Source organism: Accipiter gentilis, chromosome 21, assembly GCF_929443795.1.
Source record: "Accipiter gentilis chromosome 21, bAccGen1.1, whole genome shotgun sequence".
Classification (NCBI taxonomy): domain Eukaryota; kingdom Metazoa; phylum Chordata; class Aves; order Accipitriformes; family Accipitridae; genus Astur; species Astur gentilis.
Window position 1 is genome coordinate 16,827,991 of NC_064900.1, and position 27,926 is coordinate 16,855,916.

Genomic DNA, 27,926 nt, shown 5'->3' on the forward strand with positions numbered 1-27,926 from the left:
TTATTGTTTTCTCCTTCCTGAGTGTATTCCTTATGGAAATTTGCCTCTAAGATTGGCAGGTTCTTCATATTCATCCTTGCAGGTATGACATAACTAAGCCTCAGGTTTGAAATGCCTAGATTCTGTGACACTATTGCTTCGTTTTGGTTCATGTTAGGGTCACATCAGCCTATCTGATGTAGGTATATCACATATCTACACAGGCAAAGTGTGTGGTTTTTGCCTGTGGATCCTTTCTATGAGGTCTCCAGAACTCCTCACTTCTGTGTGGGTACAGAGATCCCTGTCAGCTCTCAGAAGAAAAGATTTGCCTTTGTATACTTACAGCCTCGCGCTTCACCTTGACATAGCTGCATTCTTGCTGCAATGCTGTGGATTGTTTGGGATGGAATGTGTGAATTGGGTACTGGGAAGAAAGCAAGGGTTGAAAATGCAGTTCTTTTATTTGCCAGCTATCAGGATGTATTGAATCGTTCTAAGATCTCTGTTATTTGTAGTCTGTGGCCAGATGTGCTTTTATGTGTGTTATGTGTGGTGCCCCAAGAGTGTTTCTTTTGCTGGATGTGAAGGAGGAGTGATTTTTTTTTTCGTTACACTGCTTATCAACAACCTTGAAGAGGGCTCAGTGCCAAACGTAGCAATACTGGCTGCAGCTACAAGAAAGGGCCTAAACACTGTCAATTCATGGGTTGCCTTGACAATCCTATGAATAGTTTTCAGCTTAGGAGTGGATAACTGGCTCACAAATTTGAATGGGGAGAAATGTAGGGGAATGAGGCCAGAAGCTGGCACTGCTCATGGGGATTATGCTGTGGTGCACATGGGAGTGTGAGGGACAATATGCAGCTGCTGCTGTAGTGTTGGTATTAGCTTTAGGAGTCATGTTCAGATCACCTGAAGCGTCCGGTGGTTCAGTCCAATAATGGATTTATGTGTTTCTGCTTCATAACAGCTTGTCATGCAGCCCAGTAGTGAATGACAGCATATCAGAGAATCTGCTGTACACCATCCAGTGCTCACAGTTCTGTGGAAGAGGCAGACGTGCAGTGATAAAGGAGAGGTGTTCAAGGGGAGAGAGGAGCATGAGAAGTCTTTTGATTCCTGAACCTGAGATAGCAGTCTTGTGTTTGGGGAAGGGAAAGTGACTAATGATACGGCTTAGAAATCCATTTGAATTTGAATTTTTATTTTTAATTGAGTTTAAATCCCTTTAAGGTTTGAAATAGGATCCTGAATGGAAGTTTTGGGAAGTGTCTTATTGAATCTTGCTTGATTAGATCTGGGCTCTACTCTGGAGCTAATCAAGATAATGTTATGAAACAAGATTGGTGCTTGCGGGGGGAGGGGGGGAAAGAGGAATCTGTTTGCAGCAAGTTTTGTTTAACAGTGACTTCTAAGGTACTTTGGTTTTTTTTAAATTTGATTTTTTAGTAAAAATACTTTAGTCTTAAGGACTTGTTTCCTGTTCTTTCAGGATAGCAGTGGCTCATCGGACAATGTTCCAGAGAGGAGAAGTGCATAACAAACCCACGGGCTTCTGGGGAATGATAAAAAGTGTTACAACATCTGTTGCAGGCAGTGAAAGTATCCTTCATCTGCATGCTGGCATCTGCCTCAGGAGGTGGCTCCAGCTTTCTTCTGTTTTGAAAGAAAGAGTGTTAGTTAGCTGGGCCAGTTACAAAGCATTTGTGTTTCAACATGTTTCAGCAGTCTGAGCAAAAGGCTTAGTGTCTCCTGGGAAGTTTGCTCTGTAGCACAGTACTGTCTGACCTTTTGCCCAGGGGTTGGACACATAGTTTTACTATGACACAGTGGGGAGTTGCATGCTGCTGTCCTGCCCTATAAATGTGCTGTTGCATCAGCATGGTTGAGGTGTACAGCAGATTGCAGGACAGATGTGCACACTTATGGTGTCGCACTGCAGATGTCTACCCCATCATCACATCACTGACATGGGAGGCATCTTTCTATTCTGATGTATCCTCTGCTCATATGACTGACCTGCATGTGTATTTTTCTCGTAACTTGAACTGTGCTCTTCTGGGATGGAGAGCCTGTGACGTACTTGAGCAAAACAATGGGGTTGGCTGAGGTGCTGGAACAATTTACCTAGCCTATAGTTGACTTTCTGGCCATGTTGGAAAGCTGGGAGAAAAAGAAGGGCAGGAAGCAACTAGTTGACCAAATAAATTGTTCTCGTGAAATAAATAAATATATATATATATATATATATATATATATATATAGGCTGGCCACTGATGCTATAGCAATGTGACAAAAAAGATGGATAGGAACAGTTGAACAGAAGTTGTTCTGCCCACGTGAAAGGGGTAGAAGGAATCGGTTGGGAATTACAAGGGTCTGTATTTCTCTACAGTTGCCTACCAACAATTTCTGCTAGACTACCTAAAGTGTACATTTTGCATATTTAAGGCTGAGGGCTCTTCTTCTCCTTTCCCACTAGCTGTTAAAATCAGAATTTGGCTATTTGACAAGACTCTTCATAATAATCACTAATCTCTTCATAATAATCACTAATCTTACTCAGCAGTTTTGTTTATGAAGATGATGTGAGAGTGTCATATTGAGAGATGCACTTCAGTGACAAGGGACACTGATCAAAGTGAAGCAGCAGTCTTCCAGAGCTCTGGTTCTATTCTGCAATGTGTTCTTCAGACAGAGGAATAAAGAGCTTGTTGCATGACTGCCTAAATACTGTGTACTGCCTGCCTTCTTAAAATGGAGTAGTGTGCAGTATGTGTATCCTTGAGATTTTTTTTGGTGCAGTATTAACAAGGAGCATTAAGACTGAATCAAAAAACTGATCTGGGTCAAAAAAGTGATCAAACTGTTAGATGTGGCCCTTGAGCTGAAGGTGGAGAATGTTTTGGTTTTAATTAAGAATTAGTGATGTAATCTAGCCTTGACTATGCTGGTTTGCCAGACCTGTCCCTTATCCAGCAAGAAGTGGATGCCCTAGAAGAGCTGAGTCGGCAGCTTTTTCTGGAGACTGCTGACTTGCATGCAACAAAGGTACATAGCAAAGTAACTGCCCAGGTGGGTGTTGGGAGGCCAGAGTAGTTTGAAAGAGAATGTATGTTATAAGAAATTGAAAGCTGTTCAGCAGGTAAATGTGGAAATGTTGCAATGTGGTGGAGTGAGGATCTGCTTCTTTAATTTGGGTTCTAGATGGCAGTTTCCTTCCAGTTCAGAGACATACTGGACTATGCCCCATGTCTCTAAAGCCATTCAGAAACTTTTGAATTAAAACGTTTGAGTTCAGAAACTTTTGAATTAAGAGGTGTAGAGGGATAAAGCTGTGTTTACTACTACTGGTGCTCCATTAAAATTATGTGTTGTGGATGATTGTGGAAATGATATATTTTTTTGTGTGTTCTGTTCCCCATCCCTCCTTTTGTATTTCCAGGAGAGAATAGAGTACTCAAAAACTTTCCAGGGAAAATACTTTAATTTTTTGGGTTATTTTTTCTCCATCTATTGTGTCTGGAAAATCTTCATGGTATGTAAATGTTTTATTGTGTTTTATGTGGACATAAGCAATTGTCACACCCTGCATAGATTATGCTACACGTGCAGTTCATCAATTAATGCTTCAGTTTCCTTAAAATCCCGCTTCTGGAAATTCTGAAAGAAACTGGTCCTTGGTTGAAATAAAGCTCTGGATCTGTCTTTTTGTTTAAAGCATTAGACAAGCAATTCTTATATGTGTGCATTTTGCACCTTCTTAGACAATCTGACTGCCCCTGCCCCTTTCCTAGGTGATACAAAGTAAGAGTCATGCATGCGTCTCACATGTGACAATGAAGTATGCTTTTGTTTTCTTCTTTGAAAGTAAATCCATCTCCCTCTTGCAGGCAACCATCAATATTGTATTTGACCGTGTGGGGAAGACTGATCCAGTCACAAGAGGAATTGAGATCACTGTAAATTATCTGGGAATCCAGTTTGATGTGAGACTTTATTAATTCTTATAGCCTTTTCAGCAATTCCAGTCTTATAAAAATAAAATCCTACTGCTGAATGGGAGAGGGTGATAAAGCTATGAGAATGTGTCTTTGACTTCTGACTTATTGAGTAGGAAGGGAAAACGCACCATGAACTTTGCTTTTGCGTTGATTTTATGCTGGGATGGTAATGTGGTCTTGCCAGAGAGGTAGCGAGTTGCTTGTTTATTTGGGGCAAATGAAAACACCTTAGTCAACTTGCTTAGATTAATACATTTATCTACAGAGTAATTATGTTTGCATGTGCACATAGGTGTTTTGTCATTTACACTTTTTAAATATATCCCTGTGAATACGGGGTTCTTTGTGATTTCTCATGTGTTTGGAGTAAACAACTGCTAATTTATTTGTGAAAATGTCTGTTATATAAGCCTGTCCACAATGGATATGTGTACAATTAGGAAATACAAAGACCCTGAAGAATTGGCAGCTATACAATGTAGTGTAAATGGAGTTAACGTTAGAGATTTAACTGTATTCTTCTTGTTGATACAGGTGAAATTCTGGTCTCAGCACATTTCCTTTATTCTTGTTGGAATAATCATTGTTACCTCTATCAGAGGATTGTTAATCACACTTACAAAGGTAAGAGTCAGGACTCCTAATGTGGTTTTGAACCAGGAAAGCTATTATCAGATCTTTAACTTTAGATGGGACAAATACTGTATGAACTCTCAATATGCATTTGTGTTTTAAATATCTGAGTATAAATACTTGCAGAGGGAGGGAGAAAGGAAAAATACCTTCTGCAGTTTATTTCCCCACTCAGTCTCTATTGTTCTTACTGTGGGGAAGAGATATAGATGCTAAATGAGATGTTAAATGTAAGCAAGGGTTCAAAATGATGCTGTAGCTAGGGCTTATTAGTAAGGTTGATGAGATGGTGATTAAAAGAATTTAGATTGCTTAATTTGAGCTGTTGGTAGGACTCGAAAGGCATTAACTGAAGAGACATGTGACTCATTGTCTTGACCTGGCTTTTGGTATCTAAGCTTAAACTTCAATATATATCGTTATATGACTTTTACCATGTGGTGCCACTGGCTTAGGGAGCTTCATGTTTAAGACTAAGACTGCAGGTTTCTGAAAGTAGGGTGCAGACACCCCTCCAGAAAGTGTGCTTTTTATTGTTTTTTTCAATGAAGAAGCATTGAATGGTATGTACCTTTTGTGCTGTCCTAAGGCACATCAGACTTATCTGACTGCTTATTTCCAGTGCTTTTTTTCCCCCCCCAGTTCTTCTATGCCATTTCCAGCAGCAAGTCCTCCAATGTTATTGTTCTGCTTTTAGCACAGATAATGGTGAGTATGTAGAACCATGGGCACACCTATATACATTTATGCATGCATACATATTTGTGTATGTATACATGTACACAAATAAAATCTTTGTATGCTGACCCACGTTAGCCACCTAGCCAGTTGTGAAACATTAACTACTTTCTCTTTTTTAATTTACAGGGTATGTACTTTGTGTCATCAGTGCTCCTGATCCGTATGAGTATGCCTCTAGAGTACCGCACTATTATTACAGAAGTCCTGGGAGAGCTCCAGTTCAACTTCTATCATCGTTGGTTTGATGTGATATTCCTAGTTAGTGCACTGTCCAGTATCCTTTTTCTCTATTTAGCACACAAACAAGCCCCAGAAAAGCATATGGCACTATAAGGATGGACTACAGTCACACACTGCTCTCTGTCCTTTCAACTGCACTGCTGCAACTCCTGTGGACTGCAAAACACAAAGACAGCCAGGACTATTCTGTCTGTTCCAGCAGTGTAACTGGCTCTTTGAACTTCCACACATGTCATTATCAAGCTCTGCAGCTTATTTTGTTAAGGTGCCACAGCTTGAAGGAAAGGCGATGCACATATTGAATGTGAGATAGTTTATTGCCAAGTTATAAGGTCACTCCTTGGCACACCAATACGTAGGGGCATTGGAACTTGAGTAGTAGGCTGTCTGAGGTAAGATGTCTTACTTTTAGAAGAGAAGGCACCAAGAAAATGTGATTTGTCTGTTGAAAATCACCTCATAACTGGGATTCAGAAGATGGTAATTCTGGAGTTGAATGTTTGAGTCTGTGGAATTAAATAAGCTTTTGTAATGTTCCATGCAAGCATCACAGTTGTTTTTTTGTCAGCCCCAAAGATTTGGCTGGAAGCAAGCTAGAAAGCGGCTAGGATATGCTGCCTGGCAGAAGTGAAGTGGAGAGAATTTCACTCCATTTCTGTATGGAGTGTATGCTAGTGTGTATCACTAGTACTTACTGTCCTTAGGAGCTGGAGATTAACTTTCTGTTGCTGAGTCTCAACTTTTTTTTTTCTCTCCCTGCATAAACGGAACTGAGGTTTTGGATTCCTCTCTGCTAGAGTTCATTGTGAAGTCAAAGACCACAGCTATGCATTGTTTGCCTTATATGTTACAAATTTGTTTACCTTATATGCTGTAAATTTGGTGTTCCCCACAACCTGTGTATTCTTCTACAGTAGCCCATTTCCCCTTCTTGATGTAATTCAAGGCATAAATTTCATTCATGTGACTTAAACTTGTAGCTTCCCATAGCCTCTCCTAGGCTTTGTTTTAAAATTGTTCTGGAACATGAATCATAGATGGTAAGAGTAAGACCTGGGTGGGGAAAAAATAGCCACTTTAAACAATTTATTTTTGTGTTGTCTTCAGCGTGCAAGGAGGCAAAGTATGCAACAGCAGTATTACAGAGCCATATATCTCACATTCAAGACAGTGTGGTGTTGACTTGGAGTTAGACAAACCTGCATAACCAAATTATGTACACCATTCTAAATACCATGATCCACAACTGTATTCAGGAGAGAACAGTAGTGCTTAAACGTCTTGAGTTATGAATTACAAAGTTAGCTTAATGTTTGAAAGAAATTTCTGCAATGTTAGCAGGAGAAAGGCATGTAATGCACAGGGTATGTTGGCTTATGCTGTTTCACAGCAGTTGTACTGCTGTTAGTATAGCATAGAAGAGTTGCCACAGAGATTGAATTGATGGACTGGGATTAGGGGGAGAACTGCCTCTTCTGGGAGATGAGGAGAAATCAGTTGCTCTTCATTAAGAGCTTATCCTTAAAAGGCTAAGATGTTTATGAATCTATAAAATGTTTCTGCCTTCTGCTGCACTATACTTAATTATATACTTCTAGTTATTTAAGCCTTTACAGCAGTGACTAACTGCCTGCTTTACCAGGTGGAAAGCCAATGAAGTACAATTGCAGCGTGTTAAATGAATGCAAGTTACACTGAAGTGTTTATTTCGGGCAGCTGCATTTCAGCAAGAGATTGCAGTCCTTTACAAGTATGGCACTCACTAGGAATAGTAAAGTTCTGGGAGGTGTAGTAGCAAAGAATGAATGACGAAAGAGGATTTGGAAGGTTTCTTTTTTGTTCTTGGCATAGTTTGTCTCCTCACAACTTTGTGTCATCGTTGTTGTCACTGTCTGCTCTTGTAGAGGCAGCTGATTGTGAAGAGGAGGATGAGCTTGCCTGCAGAGGAGTAACAAAAATGTTCTGATTACTTTTAGTTTGTAAACATGCTTGATAGTCTGCAGTGTTATGAAGGATTCCTATTTTCATCTGCACTAATTACGTACTTGTTTGAATGGCAGAATGAACCAACAAATGTGACTTCTGTTGTTGAAGCACTTTTTGGTTAAATACATTTAGAGAGAAATTTGTTCAATAGAGGTTTCCTATTGTTTAGTTCCCATAGCTGCTGAATTTGCACACAAAAGTGGTGCTAACTTTGCATCTGGGAAATGCAGCTTGGTGATTAAGAAACTTTTGAAAAAACTTGCAGCTGGACGTTTGCAGGCAAGGCTAATGAAAAATGAATAGGAGACAGTGTTGGTCTTATTCTTCCTTGCTGTCTCTTTTGTATGATCAGAAAAGAAGCATTTTAATATTTAAGGCTGACCACACAGAGGGTTCAAAATCACTGTTTCAAGACGAAATACCTTCCTGCTTTTCTGACTTCTGTCATGCTTCAGATTATTTCTAATGGCATGAAGTAAGTAAAATGATTTCAAATCTGCACATTTCCTAGAAAATGTCATCATAACCTATCAGTTGCTCTTTTTTCTACAAAATGATCTGTTTTGAAATATTCACCTGATTTCCCCAGAAATGGTTTATACTTTTTGTTGTATTTAAGCACTTTTTTTCCCTGCACTTTCAGGATTGTGTTGCCCGTTTCCCATCTTCGTTAAGGATTACCATATTTGGATTATCTTGTTCCATAAAATCGCTTGTATGTGCATCCTTTCTGTGATTTAATCTTGCATTAAAGATACTCACCTGTATTATGTGTGGGGAAAGGAAGAGTTGTTTATGATAATCAGACCATGGCTTCCTTTTTAATAACCTGGAATGACTTGTAAAAATCCAGGCTCAAGTTAATAATCCTAGCTCAGAAATACATACTAGCTGAAAAAAGTTCTTTTTCTATCCCCTAGATGATCCCTCAGCATCTATTTAATACAGTATTACTCACCCTTTCCCTTGGTTCAAGTGAGTGTCTCTCTGGCTTTGACGGATTGCTTTCTATATAAGCAGGAGGTTCAGAAGTGTCATGGGCTGGATCTGCCATAGAGACTGTGATGGGAATGTTCTGGCCCTGGAAGTATTTGTAAGCATCTTTGCTGCACACCAGTAGTGTCAGGCTGTCACCACTATCTTGGATTCTTGCCACCACTTTGTCATAGGATTCATTGATCACATTCACACCATTCACTTCCACCAAAAAGTTGTTATTTTCTACACCTGCTGTGTCAGCTGGCCCATGGTTTTGTACCTGCAAAGGCAAGTTCAAACTGTGGTAACTGATAGGTAGCTAGACTATTGTGTTACTGCTTTCCTTACAAGACAGCAAAATAAGCATGGAGAAGGGGAGATTTGTGGGGCAGAAATTAATTGGGAGAGGCAGTAGGCCTGGATGTAATAAACATGGAACCCATCAGTTTGAGATTTAAGGAGCATCTTGGTTTTGGTAGACTTTCATTAGAGAAATATGGCATGGTAGAATCATGAAGAAAGGTGGAAAACTAATTTTCTTATTTGCAGGTCCCTGTCCATTAACTTTAACTTACTACTTTTCACAGATTCCTTAGTAATGAGTGGAACCTCTCCTCTCCAGAAAGCTAAAGGCACAGATGTAATTTGAGACAGTAGAGGTTTGACTTTTGCTAGCTGTAGAATTCAGAGAAGGGGGGTAGAGTGGGGCAAACGTGTCTCTCTTACATTTAGGATGTTCTACAGTCAAAAAAATCTATTTAAAATACCATTTTTAGCTTGCCAGCCTCATGAATAAAAGTAAAAATTATGCAAAAGCTGGATTCCCCTTCCCTTTAGATGTGTAACAGAATGAGGAATGTTTTCTGGTGCTTATTTTTTTATCTTGGTCCTACAATGTCAGTCTGACTTTAACAATTACAGCTCTTATCTGAGGGTGCTGGAGAAGACTTGTCTTTTGTGGCTTTTCTTGAATGTATTTGTAGGATGGAAGGGAGGAAGCTGTCCAACAGACTACTTGAGCTTTTCCTTGTTCCTCATTCTACATTAGTACCTCACTGATGAACAGTCCAGGCTTGTTCTTGATCATGTTTAAACTGAAGCCAAATCCACTAGGCCCTTTCACCATCTTGCAGATTCTTGGCTTGTGGTTCATTTTCTGCTCAGTGTGCAACTCCACTCTTTCCTCTGTTTTAGCTGGAGCTGGATCTTGTGCTTTGTAGTAGTATGAGAAGGGGGAAATTTGAGCCTGAAAAAGTGACAAATAAAACGTTGTTAACATAAAAACTTCTGTTCTGAAATCTGTATTAGGCTTTCATGCTCAGCATGTTTTGTTTGAAACCTTTTTAATGACTCAGACTTGAGCTGCAATGAAGAACTCTTTACTATTAATTTCTGGCTGAGTGGAAAACTACAGTGTTGATCTATGTGAGAAGGGAATTTTGTTACTTGTTTTGTTCATAATTGGTTATGCAGCTGCGTAGCTTGGAATTTGCTGTCTTAAACTTCTAACCTTTCTTGTGGTGTGTTTAAACTTAGAATTGTTGCAACAGTGCCTATAAAAATCTGGAAGAGGCCAAAAATTTGGGTGTTTAGTGACTTGCTGTATAAGTGAAAGGAGAGTTGCTGAAATACGGGTGTATTTTAGACATTTCTTGCAAGTTGAAGAAGTGTCTGTCAGAACAGACTAACTGTTTCATTGCTGCATTTGTCTCTTAATAATGATAAATTATCAGTTCTTAGCAGTAGTTTGCATTTTCTTACCAGTTTATACATGGCATCAGTCTCCTTATCCACTACCAACAGTGTGGTTTTTGCCTCAGACTGCTTAATTTTTCCCACTACGCTTTCATGATCCAGACCATCCACTTGCTCGCCATTGACAGCTACTAAGATATCATTGTCTTTGAGACCTGCCTCAGCTGCTGGGCTTCCAGAATCAACATCCTTGATTACATGATCTAAGATCAGGAGGGAAAAAAGATTGATGTGAAGGCATATGCTTGGTAAGTTTAAAGACATCAAAATGCATGGCAAAGGCCAATTGTCAGAATTGCACTTCAGGTTGAGACCATTTTCCTAATGTAGACCTGTTTACAACACATCTGTAGATGTAGACTTCTAGATGACCAGTAAGAAGTCAAAGAGAATGAGGTCTGCAAACCTTGTACAGGAATAAACTGTATAGCAAATGTCATGGGCTGTGTGTTAACTTGGTTCTTACCACCAGTATTTTGTTCCATCCGTAGATAAAAGCCATAACCATCTTTCCCCTTCTGGATCTCAATAAGTCGTGGTTTGAGGGGAAGCAATCTTAGGCTGGCGCTCTCTTTGCTAAGTACCATCTTCTGGCTTGTGTAATAGTGGTCTGTTTCTTCATTTGAAAGTAGAAACATAACATGATTTTCAGACTTCTTCACCTGTGATAGTACATGTACAGTCTTAGATGTCACCCCTTCAACAACATGTGGGAATTGTAGATACTTTGGGAACTGGTGTACTGACACAGTGGTGTGTGGGTGCTGCTGATGAATGAGCCGTAAAGTGTAGGCTGTGCTGCTGTAAGTGGATTTCTCCCCTTGACCACTCCAGTCAGAAATTTGGACCGTGACAAGATCTTGGGCATGTAAGATCCAGCATATATCTGAGGAAATTTTCTGTATTTTACACTGTATTCCTGACCTCTAGGGAATTAGCTGTAGTGTGCCATGAGGGTGGCGTACAGTGCCAGTAGAATCCTGTGAGCCTCAGTAGGTAGTGCTTGCCTTATCTAGATGTGGAACTCTACAATATAGACATACTATGCCATCTATACCACTATTTTAGATTACAGTGACAAGCGTCAAGCTTCTGTCACTCTTGGTCCTCTTCCATCTCCCTGTATCACTGATTCTGAGGTTGTGGGAGGTTTTTTGTCTGTTCAACTTCTCCAAGTCCATACTTCTTTTACTCTTTTCCAGTCTAATGGGTGCCCTCTTTACTCATCTTAACCAATGTCACTCTGCTGCTGTTACAGCAGCTCAACAAAACACAAGTGTTGCACCATTCCATGTTTAGTAGCATGCACTGAATTGTGGTGCTGGAATGCCAGAGTATGTACTGCCTGTCTCATAGCTCTCTGAAATCTCTTCAACTCCAGCTGTGTTTTAGCAGTGCCAATAGCGGAAAGCTGGAAGCCTCATTAGCAGTGTTCTATGCAGCTGAGGCCAGGTAGTGAAATTACTTGCACAGTAATTTTCATTAGTTTTGGACTTCTTAACGGAAGAAAGGAACTACTGTCTAAAATAATGAATTTTCCCTGTTCTACGCTAACTGTATCATTGGAGAGTTCCCCCTCTTCCTGCCCTGAAAACCACATTTGATGACTTGCCCTTTTACCATTGGGAGTATTTCCAGGACTTCTAGGAACAGAGCATGATTTATTTAATCGGGTTCCTGGCAGCAGTATACTTCTGTTATTTAAAATTCTTTGGCCTGTCTTGATTGCAGTATTCAGAGTCGGTTCAAGAGGCTGCTTGACAACAGAGCGAAAGCAGAGGGGTACTCTGCCATGTTGATGATACATGAGCACTAGCTTCAAAGATTTACTGTGAAGCATTCAAATCAGCCAGACCTGTCTCCTCAGTAACCCTGATTGATAGGTTGCTGTGAAAGTGGGCCAGAACAGAAGATGAATCAGTATACAAACAAATACCTTTTCTACCACTTCCTCATGTGTGTCATTTTCCACATTTTTTCCATTGATTTCAATCAGGCGATCATTATTTTGGACACCAGCCTTTGCAGCTGCTCCTCGTGATGAAAGCTCTACTATGAACAACCCCTTCTGTCCTAAAATAAATGAAAACTCATTACGTTACACAGTGTAAGTCACTGAAATATGCCTGAATTTAATGGTTAAGGAAACTTGGCACTGATGTCCTTACAGACTCTTGGTCTCTGCTTATGTGCAGATTACAGTGGCACCACAAGCCTTCCACATAGACACACCTCTATCTCTTATTCTGGAAAAATCACTTCTGTGGGGGAGGAAGGCATTTGTTCACTATCTGCAGCTCAAACAGTCTTTTATGTCTCTACCAAGAATGCCAAGGGGGCTGATTAAGATAGCTGAAAGGGATTTGACTCCCACCCCCCTTCCCTCCCAGTTTGAAGTGATGACCTGCTTTTATTGTTGTTTTCTACATTTCATCATTTCCTGTGTTTAGAAGGCTTCCATGTTTGGTCTTTCAGTTATATTGCATTCCAAAATACCCTCTTTAGAGGTGATCCTTTCCAGAAGACTTCCCTATTGTGTTGACTGGCCTTGGAAGAAAGGCATGTGTGGAGGAGGTTCAAAATGCCTTGGTTTCTAAATGAAATAACTCACAAATCAGGAAAAGTGTTTATTACAGCTGTCGAACTTTGTGTGCTGATTCCTGAGGTGACTTGGAGGTATGGAACAGGACTTAATGTAGCACCTTGAGTGTATATCTGGTATTTGAGCAGGGACTGCAAATTTGGTTTTGGTAAGTGGGCTTAAATAACTAGCAGAAAATAACTTATTCTTTTTATGTCTGTCTTTTTTTTTTTTTTTTTAATCTTCACCCCATAAGAAAAGTGGTCCTCAGAAAAGAGTGCACTGCATATGCTGTACAGAAATGGACTAGAGATGGATCTGAACTCATCTTGCTGCTTCTCTCTTTATGTCAGCAAGAGCAGTTTGTGTGTCCCCATTGGCTCCACATGTTAACAGTGGTTGCCTCTGTCCCTGCTGCCATAGATATAGATAGATAGATAGATAGATACACACATACACTCACAGAGTATCGATTCTCCCCAGGCTCTCACCTTCTGTGGTTTTCAGGGAGAAGCCATAGCCTTTCTCGTCCTTCACTAGGTAGCAGAGCCGGGGTTGTGGAACTGCAGTGGTTGCTCCATTGGCCATGGGCAGTGGGGACTGCTGCTCCTGCTGCTGTCCTGTTGACACATTTTGGCCCAGCTCTTCCAAGTTCACTCCCTCCTTTTCTGCCTTCTGATAGGATGCGTCATCCAGAACAAGAAGTACAACAGAATTCCCGCTGTTTTTTACAATCTCCACCACCTGTAGTGGACAAGGTGAAATGGCAAGCAGGTCCTAGAGCAATTGACCTAAAAGCTCTCCCCAGGAAGGGTTGCACTGTCTATTGTTTTTGTTGTCTCATCCCTCTGCTTATGCACTATGGAGGCACCTCAAAGACATTTCGTGCCCATGGTGGGTAATAAATGATGCAGGGAGACACTCAGAGCAGTTAACTCTTGGATTTCCTAGCTGAAGATGCCATAAAAACTGGAAGAGAAAGCTTCACATAGTGGCAGTCGGTCTAGGTGATGGGGAGTGATGTGGATCCCAGACTAAAGAGAAATGTACCTGTGCATGTTCCTCCTTGTCTACAAACACACCATTAACCCTGAGGACTCTGTCTCCATCCTTCAAGCCAGCCTTTTCAGCTGGACTGTTCTTTTCCACATTCCGGATGAGATGCCCTGCTGTGTCTTTCTCAATACGCAGGTAGAATCCATAGCTCTTTTGGGGCTTTTTGGTCACTGTACATTCTCGGGGCTGGAGAACAGAAGTCATCTGTATCAGACAGGATGGAAAACATATGTGTGAGTAAAAACACTAAGGTTACCTAGATATGTTCCCTCTAAATACATATTGAGACAGTTTGCTCCAAAATTATTGGGTTTTTGTTTCCCGGGAAATCCAGCTGTGCAAAGTTGAAGCTAGTTAACAAAACTAGGGAGAAGACACCAATCCCTTTTCCCTCTCCATCCTTGCTTTTCTTGTCTCCCTATCTCAAATGAAGTTAAGCAAGATGCAGAACTGGAAGAAAGAAGTTGTCTGCCTGGGATAACATAGTGAAAATTGAGGTGAGGATTTAATACCAAAATCAAGTCTTACAGAGGAAAAGCAATGGCAGCACAAAAATACTGGAACACTACAGGAAAGTTACGTGACAAAATGGGATTTCACAGAATCGCAGAATGGTCAAGGTTGGAAGGGACTTCTGGAGGGCATGTGGTCCAACCTCCCAGCTCAAGCAGGGCCACCTAGAGCCGGTTCCCCAGGAACAAGTCCAGATGGCTTTTGAATATCTCCAAGGAGGGAGGCTCCTTTACACCTCTGGGCAACCTGTGCCACTGCTTGGTCACCCTCACAGTAACTAAATGCCTCCTGATGTTCAGAAGGAATCTCCTGTGCTTCAGTTTGTGCCTGTTGCCTCTTGTCCTTTTACTGGGCACCACTGAAAAGAGCCTGGTTCCATCTTCTTTGCACACTCCCTTCAGATATTTTTATATGTTGGTAAGTTTCCCCTAAGCCTTAGCTTCTCCGGGCTGAACAGTGCAACTCTCAGCCTTTTTAATATCTCCAAGGATGGAGATTTTACAACTTTTCTGGGCAACCTGTGCAGATGGACGAGCAGGTGGGATCAAGGAAGGACCTCATTGTCCTAACCAGGCTTTTCTGTTCTTAGTTATTTTAGCAAAAAAAAAAAAAATTAAGTTTCAGGAAAAGACATTGTAACTGGAGTGTTATTGTTAATGAGTGCAGGGTTTGCATTGGAGGGTGGAAAGCAAGGACTACAAAGGAACTAGGAAGACCCTTGTCTCCACTTAAAAAGCTTTTTTTCTTCTAGCTGGTTTTGTTATCTTTATATCTCAGTTGTCATACAAAATGGTGCCCTTGCTTTATTTCTGTGTCCTTTAGAAGTTACTAGTAGAGTCAAAGTTCTTGGAGCTGTCCATGTTGTCCTCTGCCTCTGAATCCTAATTAAACAATCTGAATCTGTTATGAAAAGGAGCTAACAGAACTATTTCACTTTTGTATATCATTGTATGTGAGACTTGGGTAAGATATGAATGCAGGTATTATGAGGTCTAACAAAAGCGTGGAGTATTCAGGCATACACCTACTGAAAATGTGAATGTGCCATCAGGTCATCACTTGCAGGAGAGGTAATTTAATTTAGAGCAGTGGATGCTGTTCACTTTAACTTTTGCAATAACTTTGACACAGTCTCTAGTACAGTTAGTGTAGCCAATTTGGTGACAAATGTACTGCATAAGCAGACTACTAGATAATGCAGAAAATTGGCTGGGCCACTAGATTCAGAGGGGTTTGATCAGTAGTATATAATCCAGTCGTTGGCTGGTTATTAGTGGCATTCTTTAGAGTTGGTACTGGGCAGATACTGTTTAACATCTTTATGATACAGACAGTGAGACAGAATACGTCCTCAACAAGCTGGTAGGTGATACTAAACTGAGGGGGAGCAGTCAATAGGCTGGAGGTTAGGGTTGCTATTTAGTGGGACCTCAGCAGGCTGGAGAAATGGGCTGGCAGGAACATCATGAAGTTCACCAAAAAAAAAAAAAAAAAAAAAAAAAAAAAAAATATCTGTATCTAGGGCATGCACAACAATACAGGCTGACTGCTGGCTGGCCAGAAGGCAGTGTTGCTGGACAGCACTCAAGTGCCCAAGCTGAACGTGAATCAGTGGTGCACCTTTGCAGTGAAGAAAGTCAACTGTATACTGGGTGGTATCAGAATGTAGCCAGCAGGTCAATAGAAGGGATTATTCCCCTCTCTTTGGCACTTGTGAGACCTGTCTCCAGTTTTGAGCTCCCCAAATAATTGACATATTGGAGCTAGTCCACTGAGGTGATTTAGGTTTTGGAGCACATCATAATGTTTAAGGCGGCAGAGAGAGCTGGGTCTGTTCAGTCTTGGGAAGAGAAAGTAAGGGGAAGATCTTATGTCTTCAACTGCCTAACTGGATTGTGTAGAGAACACAGAGCCAGACTCTTCGTGGAAGTTAACAGCGGTAGGATGAGAGGCAACAGACACAAGCTGCAGCAAGGAAAATTCCAATTGGACAGCCATACGGACAGCTTTTCATCTTGGGGCTGTCAGATACTAGAACAAGTGCCCACAGAGGCTGTGGAATCTCTATCCTTGGAGATACATAGCTGGATGGGGCCCTGAGCAACCTGATCTAAGCTGGCCCTGTTTTGTATGGGGCATTGGACCAGGCGACCTCCAGAAGACTCTTCCAACCTAAACTCTTCTATGCTTTTATTATGTAATGAAACTCTGGTTTGGGTGATGCATATCATTAGCAGGAATTCTACATAATGAAAGTAAGCAGTAGTTGTGACCAGGGAAGATAGTTGTCTTAGGAACTCCTACCAAAGATCCATGATCATAGAGGAACAAGATGAGTGAAGGCAACTTCCCCCAGTTGGAAAGTCCAAGTAATTGGCAAACTTGATTTGCGTTTTACTGGAAAGATTTTTTTCTGCTTCTCTCTACAGACAGAAGTCTGTGTAGAAGATTTTAGAAAATTTAGGACTATAGAATGGGTTAAGGTTATTAATGGCAACAGAGCTGCTCAACAGGCCATGAACAGTGTTCTCAGTCTGCTCCCTGGTATAGCCCCTATCCAGGACCAGATTAAAACCCAGCCAAGCTAATCAGTAGAGACAGATCAAACAAAAGATGAAGAATCGGCAAGATACAGGTGCTTAGCTGGGGAGTGATTAAAATACATAGAACTTACAAAGATAAGTGTGAAATAGTTAATGGAACAACCAGAGAGGTTTTCTCAGAATTGTGTAGGTATGAGACTTCAAGGTAAAGGGGATGAGAAGATGACTGACCCAAGACGGACTTTGAAACCCACAGGATGATGACCGGATGGAACAAGAGAAAAATTGATGAGACAAGATGCTGATGAAGGACATCGACATGGGAACTGAGATCAACTGGAAAATTACAAAGACTTTGGACTGGGATAATGGGTGGTAAAAAGGTACACAAGACTGAGAAATTTTTGGAGGGTTGCCATTCACTGCGGTGGTGGCCCAACTCTGAGTTGTTAGTAAAGCAAGCCTAGAGAAACCCATGATTGAGAATTCTTGAACAGAATTGGCACCCCAAATGGGACTCTAGAACACAAGAGGAAGGAGACCAGGACTCTCTTTGGGCAGACCTGTAACCAATACTCAAAAGCCAGCAAAAGTATCAGGTGAGTTCACCTATTGACACTTGGGAACAGGTGATTCCAGATATACTGGGAGTACTTTTGTGTTTAAACTTGGTCATAGGAGAAAATGGGAAATGTACCCAGCATTCAAAGGGGGGCATCCCTTGCTGAGGTACTAGAAAATTGGAAAAAGATACCCCTGGCACAAATACTGCAAAAGCGAAAGCTGATTACTTTGTGCCAGGAGGGATGGCCACCCCTGACTTATGATAGAGGAAGAGGACCAGCAGATGTGTGGCCTACAAAAGGAACTTTTAAGCCTCATAAACAAAAGTTCCTAAATGATTCTGGAAGATATGGATAGTCAGGCTATTGACTACTGGTATATATGGTACAACCGGGCACAACGAAGACCAAAATTATTAAAAAGGAGGGCAAGCTCACATCCCTCTGCTCCGATAGCTAGGAAACTGACCTTGTCTCTGCAGGAATGTATCTAATGAGGGTTGAATACATTCTGAATCCAAGAACTGGACCAGGAGCTCCTCCTGATGTCCCTGCAGTTACTGCAGTAGAGACGTGAATCTTGGAAACAAGGAGATCTAGTTTCCTGGAAGAGTAACATGCCCAGGCTGAGACATGCTGCAGAAAAATGTGCACAGTTGTTATCTGGCATAGTAACAGATTATAGGCATAATTGGAACGATATGAAAACTTTATTGTGAGAACTATTTCAGCCTGAAGAAAGAGAAAAAATATTCCTAAAAGAAAGAGGGAGAGCCCAAAGAGGACAAGGGTTAATCCCTTGGCCAGACCAGGACCCAAATTGTAATCTGACCACTACAGAAGGATTGAGAATTTACCAGACTGCTGTGCAGCAACTTATAGAAGCTGTACGACAGTGTGGAGAAAAAGTGACTAATTGGACAAAAGTTATGGAATGCAGGAAAAAATCGGATGAACATCCTAGTGATGATTGGGCATGATTAAAGGCGGTGCTCTTAAAATATGGGGGAATGACAGAAGATAATTTTCAAGAGCCATTACCAATCAGTTTATCTGTGGAACAATCAGCTCTGAATATCAATAAATATTTTAAGAAGCACATGCCTGGTTGGCAGGGGGAAACCCTACCAAAAATTCTTAGCATTGCAACTTTTGTTTACGATGGTAGAGATGAGGAAAGGCAAAAGAGAGAAGAAGAAAAGCAGAAGGAAGAAAGCAAATAAGAATGGAAGGAGAAAGAATGGGGAATCAGTTTGCTGGCAGCTGCAATTACTCAAAATTATAACCCCAGGGGAAGAGGACAGGGATTCCCCCCATGGGAATTTTAGAGCAGGACGAGGTGGTCAGGGACGACTACCTCCTCCTGCTGCACAACTTCAAGGTATGAACATAAATGCTTCAATGTGTTTTTATTGCGGAAATATAGGGCACACACAGCAAGATTGTCCACTGCAACCTGTGGCAGCAGGACAACGATCTGTTCCAGCACAGCCACCACAACCACATTCTCAATGATATTGAGGAATCCAAGGTGATTGGGATGACTGACCCTCTTGATGGAATGGAGTATGGACAGATTACTGCAAAGGTAAATGGAATTTTTTTTACCTTTTTGGTGGATACGGGAGCTACATTGGCATTATTAAATGACAATATTCCTCAGATTTCTGGGGAAAAAGTGATAATTAAAGGAGTTGTGGGAGAAGAACTGAAGTACCTCTCTGTCCCTTTACTTGTCGTCATTTTGGCCAGAAAATTGGCACGGGGAAGACTTATAATATCTCCCAGTTCACCTGTTTCATTACTGGGACGTGACCTTTTGCAGGAATTTGGTACTCGGATATCTCTAGCTCCTAGTGGAATGAAATTATATTTTATTGGATCTGAAATTGCACATATTTCAAATGAAAAAGAATTGACCGAAAATATTCCACGAGGACTTGAGATGGTACCCCAAACACTCTGTAGCCCCTCAGGGGAAGATGTGGGATTGTTCCTTTCTGCAGAACCTGTAGTAATAAAAACAAAGGGAGGGTTACCCCCTTCTATGAGACAATACCCAATTGCTAATGAAACTATACCTAGTATTTCAAAACAAATTGATTCTTTTTTGAAAAAGGGTATCTTGAAAGAATATGAAGGCCCATACAATACCCCTATCTTGCCTGTAAATAAGCATCGATTAGATAAAGATGGAGATGCAGAGTATAGATTTGTACAAGATCTCCGAGCTGTAAATGAGCATGTAGTATCATTGCACCATATTGTTCCTGATCCAAAGTTAATACTTACTCAGATACCTGCACGGGCACAGTATTATACTGTTTTAGATCTAACAGGAGCATTTTTTAGTATTCCTATTACAGAAGAAAGTCAGCTAATATTTGCTTTTACATGGCAAGGGAAACAGTTAACTTGGATGCGGCTACCGCAAGGGTTTACTAGTTCTCCAACAATTTTTTCTCAAATATTGAAAAAAGATCTGAGAGATTTAAGTTTTCCAAGCAATTCAGTATTGGTCCAATATGTTGGGCTAGTCACACACAGCAGGAGTGCATGAAAGACACAGAATATCTCTATATTCAACTAGGAAGGAAGAGACACCGAGCATCTCTATCCAAACTACAGCTTTGTCTACAGCAGGTAAAGTACTCGGGATTCATATTGAAACCTAGGGAAGGAGAAGTGGACCCAAATCGGATAAGAGTAATACAAGAGCTGCCGGGACCAATTGAAAAAAAAAAAAAACAATTAAAGGGATTTTTAGGACAAGTGGGATTTTGTAGATCTTGGATTCTGGGTTATAGTGAACTACTAAAACCCCTACATGAAGCTACTAGAAATGAAGAAGTGGAACCTATAAAATGGGGACCTGAAAGGGAGAAAGCTTTTAGGATTTCAAAAGGGGCCTTATTAAAGGCACCAGCCTCAGGGATACCAGATCACACTAAACCATTTAAATTGTATTGTGTTGAAATGAAGGGAATTACAAATGCTGTTGTAGTACAAACTTTAGGACCACATGAAAGACCAGTAGCCTATTACTCTCATATTTTAGTTCCTGTGATAAGAGGCACACCATTCTGTATAAGAGCGGTGGCAGCAGCAGCTGCGTTAGTGGAGCGAACTTGAAACCTGATTCTGAGACACCCACTCACTGTCTGCGTACCCCATGAAGTTGAACTTCTGTTAAAACAATATGCAGAAAAGGCACCATCTCCACAAAGGGCACATCGTTATGAATTGATTTTGTTACTTACTGATAACCTGAAAATAGAGAGATGTAATACTTTGAATCCAACTACTTTAATGCCACTGCCAACAGATGGTGAAAAGGATGTACATAACTGTACTCACATTATATACTCAACCAGCAAACCGTGGAACGACTTGAGAGATGAACCTTTAGATAACCCAGATCTGAACTTATTTACAGATAGAGCATCATATTATGAGGGTGGATTGAAGCGAACTGGATATGCTGTTACCACAGAAACACAGGTATTATTGGCTGAACCTTTATCACCTTCTCTAGGTACTCAAGGAGTAGAAATTATCACCCTTACTGGAGCAGCAAGGTATGCAGTCGGAATGTGTGTAAATCTTTACACTGATTCTAAATATGCTTTTAGAGTCTGTTGTGCAACAGGTGTTCTATGGAAAGAAGGAGGATTTCTCACCTCCGCAGGAAAAAACGTTGCACACGGGGCAGAAATTAAAGCATTGTTGGAAGCGATCAAGTTACCTTCTAAAATAGCCGTGATATATATAAAGACCCACACAAACAAGACAGACAGAATCACAAAGGGAAATGCCCTAGCAGATCAAGCAGCTAAGGCAGCAGCAAAACAGATCTTATTATTGATGGCATTGAAGTTGGAGTACTCAGAAGGTGAACTCCTTGAGATGGGAAAATTATATGATGATCTCCCAGAAGATAAGAAAAAACTATGGGAAAAACTTGAAGGAGATCAAAGCGAAGGAATCTGGACATTAGGAGGTAAACCGTTACTTCCCAAAAGGCATTTATTACTGATCACGGAATGGTACCACAATAAGATGCATGGGGGACCAGTATTGCCTTGAAGATTCAGAGATTGTGGGCAGCACCAGGAGTTTATGCAGCAAGTAAAAGGATTTGTCAAAGTTGCTGGTTGTGTAAAGAATATGCAACTCTCTGAATTAAAACCCCATCTGGGAAAAGACCTTTGGATACATACCCTTTTCAGAAATTACAAATAGACTATGCTAAAATGCCCAAGGCATTAAGTTTTACCTCTATCCTGGTGATAGTTGATCAGCTGTCTGGATGGGTAGAAGCCTTCCTGACAAGGGAAAGTGATTCAAAAGCAGTAGTGAAAACTTTGATTAAAGAAATCATACCAAGATATGGGGTACCAGAAGTGATTGATTCAGATCGAGGAGCACATTCCTCAGCTGCAAATTCTTTTGCAGATATATAATTTTTTTTAAACACTAAAGCTCAATTTCGTACACCCTATCACCTGGAATCCTCAGGGCAGATAGGAAGGATGAACAGGACAATAAAAGAAAAAATTGTGAAAGTGTATAAACAGGATTGAAATGGCCAGAAGCTTTACATTTAGTTCTTTGGGATATTAGGAATACACCAAGGCAACCAATAGGAGTTTCACCTGCTGAAATTCTATTTGGGAGGATAATAGCAGCTAAGTCCCAGCTAAGACAAGCTTATTGGATGGAGGTGAACAAGTGACCCAACATTTACTATACTTACAACATTCATTTACTAAGTTGAGAAATCATGCATACTGAGGTACCGAGGATTTTCTCCAGAAGTATAGGTGCATGACATTCAACCTGGAGATGTGGTTTATATTAAAAAATTTAAAAGGAAGAACAGGTTTGAACCAAATTGAGAAGGACCTTATCTTATAATATTAACCTTTTTTTAATGCCATAAAGATACAAGGAAAAGAAGCCTGGATCCATCATTCACATGTAAAGATACTTCGGAAAAATTAACATCTCGACAGCAATCTTGGTATTGACTCAATTTTTGTTTTTTTACTGACATCTTGTGGTCTAATTTTATATTGCATTACCGAGAACTTGAAACTGAACGAACTGTGAGAAGTTATGGAAATCCCATATACCAAAACTTTGGTAGAGTTAAGGGAACTCAAATTAGAAATAATAGAAGTGTTGTTGTTTCCAGGAACACAAAATTAGATGTGAAGTTCCTGAAAATATAATGCAAACTGCAAATTTTTTTGTAATGGTTTGCTCTAATCTTGAAGGTCCTTGGAATTTCAAACCTTGTTGTGAACCAAAATGATGAATTTCTTGTGCTTATCTTTTACAAATACGTGAGCCAAGAACAGGGAAAAGAACCTGGTGTATCAGTCATGACCTATGGATGATTGGACATGGACAACATAAGGAAACGGGTTAGATGAACAATGATTGGTGGTGTTATGATTTATCTCTGAATCATGCCTTTTTGATTGAATATCAGGTTTTGATATTAGGTGTACAAGGTGAACCTAACAAGCAGGAAATTTATGATTGAGTTTTGAAAAGATCTTTTGAATATTGATCAATACCAAATTTTGAATGAAAACTAGGAAAACCTAGGAGCCTGCCAGACATAAATTGGGAAAATCATTGAAAAGACAATACATGTGTCTATAATGCAATCGATCTCACATAATGTAAATCTGTCTGATTGCTGGCTTTGTGTTACCTTACCAAACTCAGTAGGTCACAGAACTCGGTTGGTAAGGGTACCTATCCCAAGAAATAAAAATTGGGAAAAATACTGGCAAAATACCACCTTCGCTGATGCTCATGAGGAACATGTATGGGATATTAGTTTACCTACAGGTGCTGATTCTCTCCCTACACAATATATCCAGAGGTGTTATCCACCTGACATTAATAAGAAGAATTTATGTAAAAAAATCATACGTTTGTAAGTAATTAGACTAAATGTAACACTATTATAATGATTAAGTCAGCAACTGAATTGAGTTGGGTTGCAGCAACTTCTTTGGGGGTCTTTTGGTTGTGTGGACAGAGGGCATACGAAGCTCTTGTACATTGGGACTGTTGTCCACGGATTTAGAAATATGGCCAAAAAAACCTGAAGGCCTGTTTGGCATAGAACATTTTTATCATGTACTTGACAAACCAGAAATAGACAGATCCACTAAATTTCAGTCTTTTATCCATTGGTTCATGCCAAGACTAGGTGTAAGTGAATTGGAAAAGGTGATTTTGAATGTTTCTGGTGAAATTGAGAAGTTAGTCAATTATGCTGCTCATGGGTTATTAACTTTACAAAAATAGTTTCATGAGTTACCTAAGTTGACTCTTCAAAACCATATGGCATTAGATATTCTTTTGGCATCACTAGGAGGAGTATGTATGGTGTTAAATGTTAGTTGTTGTATGTATGTAGACCATACTGGAGAATTGCTGACCAACGTGCATAAAATATGGGAAATATGTTCAAGTATGCAACAAATAGCGAAAGATGATACATCATGGGGATTTGCAGAAATCTTTTCTTGGCTCATGTCATGGTTTCCAAGCATAGCAACATGGTTGAAAAGGGGGATTGTGATACTGATTGTCATTATTGTGATTTTTGTGTGTGGATTAGTTTTAGTACAAGGTTGTATCGCTTGTTATACGAGCATGATGAATAAGATTAGAGATACTGCCTGGAACCATTGTAGTTATTACAATTGCAGGTATGCAATTGAGTAGAATAAAAATAAAAGGGGGGAACTGTAGAAGATTTTAGAAAATTGAGAACTATTAAGACTGTTAGAAATGAATATAGAATGGGTTAAGGTTATTAATGGCAACAGAGCTGCTCAACAGGCCATGAACAGTGTTCTCAGTCTGCTCCCTGGTATAGCCCCAATCCAGGACCAGATTAAAACCCAGCCAAGCTAATCAGTAGAGACAGATCGAACAAAAGATGAAGAATCGGCAAGATACAGGTGCTTAGCTGGGGAGTGATTAAAATACATAGAACTTACAAAGATAAGTGTGAAATAGTTAATGGAACAACCAGAGAGGTTTTCTCAGAATTGTGTAGGTATGAGACTTCAAGGTAAAGGGGATGAGAAGATGACTGACCCAAGACGGACTTTGAAACCCACAGGATGATGACCGGATGGAACAAGAGAAGAATTGATGAGACAAGATGCTGATGAAGGACATCGACATGGGAACTGAGATCAACTGGAAAATTACAAAGACTTTGGACTGGGATAATGGGTGGTAAAAAGATACACAAGACTGAGAAATTTTTGGAGGGTTGCCATTCACTGCGGTGGTGGCCCAACTCTGAGTTGTTAGTAAAGCAAGCCTAGAGAAACCCATGATTGAGAATTCTTTAACAGTCTGTCAAAAGATCGAAGCTGTGTTGTAGAGATTAGCCACTAATCACAGCCTAATAAATCCTAAGAAAATTAATCTGTTTCTGTGTAAAGAATTCTTTGCAACTTTGTGTTTTAGTTCTCTTTATATCACCTGTGTGACTAATGTATGTGGGAGCTGGCCTTTTTCCTTTTCCCTTTTTTTAGAAGTAGCTGGGAGTCAAATTCTTCCATGACAGCAGGCTACTGTTCAATAGCCTCTATGGCTACCCATGCTACAGACCATTTGCTATTGAAGCTAAAAGTGCGTTGGTGAGGTTAGCTGGGCAGCATATAGAACAGTATGGATGTGTGGTGGGGGTTTGGCACAGATGTCACTGAAGCTGGAAAATATGGGGAATTTCAGCATGCAGGTGTAGGAAGCCTGCAGATCATGCTTCACTTTGTCAGGTGCCTTGTGCTTTTTTGAGTCTCTGTCTAGTTGCACTGGTACTAACTCCATATAGGGATGGACTGCCCTATTTTTTTGGACATTGTTTGGAACACATCAGACTGTATTGATCACAACTACAACTTAAAGCAGTTTTTCTTGACAAACACTGGGAATCAGTGGTACTTCCTGACATTAACATGCAAAACCAGTGGCACACAAAACTGAAGAAACAGTAGGCTTTATTTAGAAATGGAGGGAAGGTTACAGTACACTGCATACTACTCTTCTTAATCCATGAAAGTTTTACATGCAAAATTAATGGGATCATAAAAAGGCATTTTCTGAGGGAAGAGGATTAGCAAAAAAGGAATTTCTTACCTGTGTTTGTGTGGAGCAGCCTGCACAGGAATTGTCTTTTGCTGCCCCTCCTGTGGCTGTACCTATAAGTAAGACTGGACTTTGCTTGGGCAAAGGTTGATTTAAAAGATGATTTATTTAACCAAGTTTCACTGAATATGTTCAACACCTTGATAGGCTGTCTTGTCCTGGCCTGCATAAATGCTAATCACATGCATTTCTCAGCAGCTTTGAATTTTGTTCTACTGATAATTATACTCAAAAATTTAGTCAAGCAAGTCATCGGAGGCAAGCCTGATCTTTGCTCTGGGCAACAGCCTTCTCCAGCTGCAAGAAATGTTTTAAAGGCAGCACATTTGGATTGTGGATTGACCTGGGCCAGCAGCATTTGACTGCAGATCAAGAGGTTCAAATCTGTGCAGCCCATGCTGGATGCCAAAAAAAGGGACTGTGATGGGTTAACATTAGCTAGTAGCTAGATGCCCACTGCGCTGCTTTTACTTCCCTACTCCAGAGGACAGGGAGAGAAAATAGGATGAAAAACTTGAAGAATTCAAGATAACAGTAACTGGGAGAGATACAATAAAAAAATGGGCTTGTTGTTGAGGGGTGGCCCTGACTGTTGAGGTTATCATACGTGTGAAACATACATTGCAATCAAGTGACCTATTGTCGTGGTTTAACCCCAGTCAGCAACTAAGCACCACGCAGCCGCTCGCTCACTCACTTCCCACCCAGTGGGATGGTGGAGAGAATCAGGAAAAGAAGTAAAACTCGTGGGTTGAGATAAGAACGGTTTAATAGAATAGAAAAGAAGAAACTAATAATGAGAACACTAATAAAATGACAATAGTAATAATAAAAGGATTGGTTACAAGTGATACACAATGTAATTGCTCAGCACCCACCAACCAACACCCAGTTAGTCCCTGAGCAGTGACTCCCCCTGCCCCCACTCCCCCCCAGTTTATATCCTAGATGTGACGTCCCATGGTATGGAATACACCGTTGGCCAGTTTGGGTCAGCTGCCCTGGCTGTGTCCCGTGCCAACTTCTTGTGCCCCTCCAGCTTTCTCGCTGGCTGGGCATCAGAAGCTGAAAAATCCTTGACTTTAGACTAAACACTACTGAGCAACAACTGAAAACATCAGTGTTATCAACATTCTTCTCATACTGAACCCAAAACATAGCACTGTACCAGCTACTAGGAAGACAATTAACTCTATCCCTGCTGAAAGCAGGACACCCATGTGAGTGAAGTCTCCCTGGAGGTAGGTGGCTGGGGTATCAATATGGTGAGGCCTGGCAAATTGGCTATACTGGACCACGGCTCTAAACCTGTCAAGGCAAGCGCTATGCGTTTGCCATGGTGGAAGCATCTACTGGGTGAGTGGAGACATACCCTGTAAACCATGGCAGTGCTTGAAATGCCATCCTGAGCCTTGAATGTCAAGTTCTGTGTCATGATACTCCAGAAAGAATTGAGTCAGTACAACTCATTTCTGAAATAACCTCATACACTCCTGGCCAAGAAACATAGCATTGATTTGGCGCATCATGTACCCTATCATCCACAAGCCTCTGGAAAGATTGAGCAATACAATGGATTGTTAAGGACTATTCTGAGAGCATAGGGCGCTGGAGAATGGAAGCAGTGGGATGTAAGGTTAATAGAAGTCATTTGGCTGGTTAACACCAGATGCTCTATTAACTGTCCTGGTTCTGCCCAAACAAAGACCCTACGTACTGTGGGAGGAGATGAGATCCCTGCAGTACATATAGGTAAGTGCCTGGGAAAGGTGGTGTGGGTTGCTCTGCCTTGGGAAAAGGAAAGCCCATTTGTGGGATTGTCTTTGCAATGAAAACTGATTAAGAATACATCAAAGGCAGCTTTCAATATGTCCTATCACCCATGTTACCAAAAAATTATCAGAAATAACCATTTTCTGGTGGTTGTAAGTGATCACACGGCTTCCTCAGCTTGTTGGTAAATGGAGAGAAGCACCTGTGTTCTTAACTTTGGTACTTGCTAGGATCTCTGCCTTTAGTTAATTCACATGTTTTGGCAAGTCCTAGCCTCCTTCCCCCAAAGCAAAAACTTCTCACTTCCTAGTGCTTCCAGCAGGTCACCTGGAATTTAACACCGACTCTAGACATGTTTTGGTATTGTCTTTCTGAGGCACCTTCT

The 27,926-nt window shown here is 40.7% G+C and overlaps 2 protein-coding genes and 1 long non-coding RNA gene across 13 annotated transcripts in view; 2 read left to right on the forward strand and 1 right to left on the reverse strand.

Moving 5' to 3' along the window:
• Positions 1–8,572, forward strand: part of GPR89B (G protein-coupled receptor 89B) — a 21,104-nt gene extending 12,532 nt beyond the window's left edge. For 3 of the 4 annotated variants that reach the window (XM_049824458.1, XM_049824459.1, XM_049824461.1), the window contains 7 exons: positions 1,475–1,584; positions 2,945–3,033; positions 3,428–3,520; positions 3,876–3,971; positions 4,521–4,610; positions 5,262–5,327; positions 5,487–8,572. In XM_049824458.1, coding sequence (XP_049680415.1) covers positions 1,475–1,584; positions 2,945–3,033; positions 3,428–3,520; positions 3,876–3,971; positions 4,521–4,610; positions 5,262–5,327; positions 5,487–5,693 — 751 coding nt within the window. In that variant the 3' untranslated portion in view covers positions 5,694–8,572. The remainder of the gene's footprint in view (positions 1–1,474; positions 1,585–2,944; positions 3,034–3,427; positions 3,521–3,875; positions 3,972–4,520; positions 4,611–5,261; positions 5,328–5,486) is intronic. The other variant, XM_049824460.1, reaches the window with a different exon arrangement.
• PDZK1 (PDZ domain containing 1) lies at positions 7,461–14,160 on the reverse strand. Its single transcript, XM_049824462.1, has 8 exons — positions 13,951–14,160; positions 13,392–13,644; positions 12,256–12,392; positions 10,786–10,981; positions 10,326–10,522; positions 9,616–9,810; positions 8,545–8,844; positions 7,461–7,538 (listed from the first exon to the last, which is right to left on the reverse strand). Exons 1-8 carry the CDS (start codon positions 14,158–14,160, stop codon positions 7,461–7,463), a joined length of 1,566 nt encoding a protein of 521 aa, XP_049680419.1.
• LOC126048918 (uncharacterized) lies at positions 14,107–25,032 on the forward strand. 8 transcript variants are annotated; one of them, XR_007509039.1, is made up of 5 exons: positions 14,107–14,189; positions 14,390–14,453; positions 16,899–17,611; positions 19,002–19,163; positions 24,732–25,032. It is a non-coding gene; the product is annotated as an uncharacterized LOC126048918 (long non-coding RNA). The 8 variants fall into 8 exon arrangements; XR_007509038.1 differs by having other exon boundaries at positions 14,178–14,453; positions 17,269–17,611; XR_007509033.1 differs by having other exon boundaries at positions 14,179–14,453.
• Positions 25,033–27,926: the final 2,894 nt, after the last annotated feature.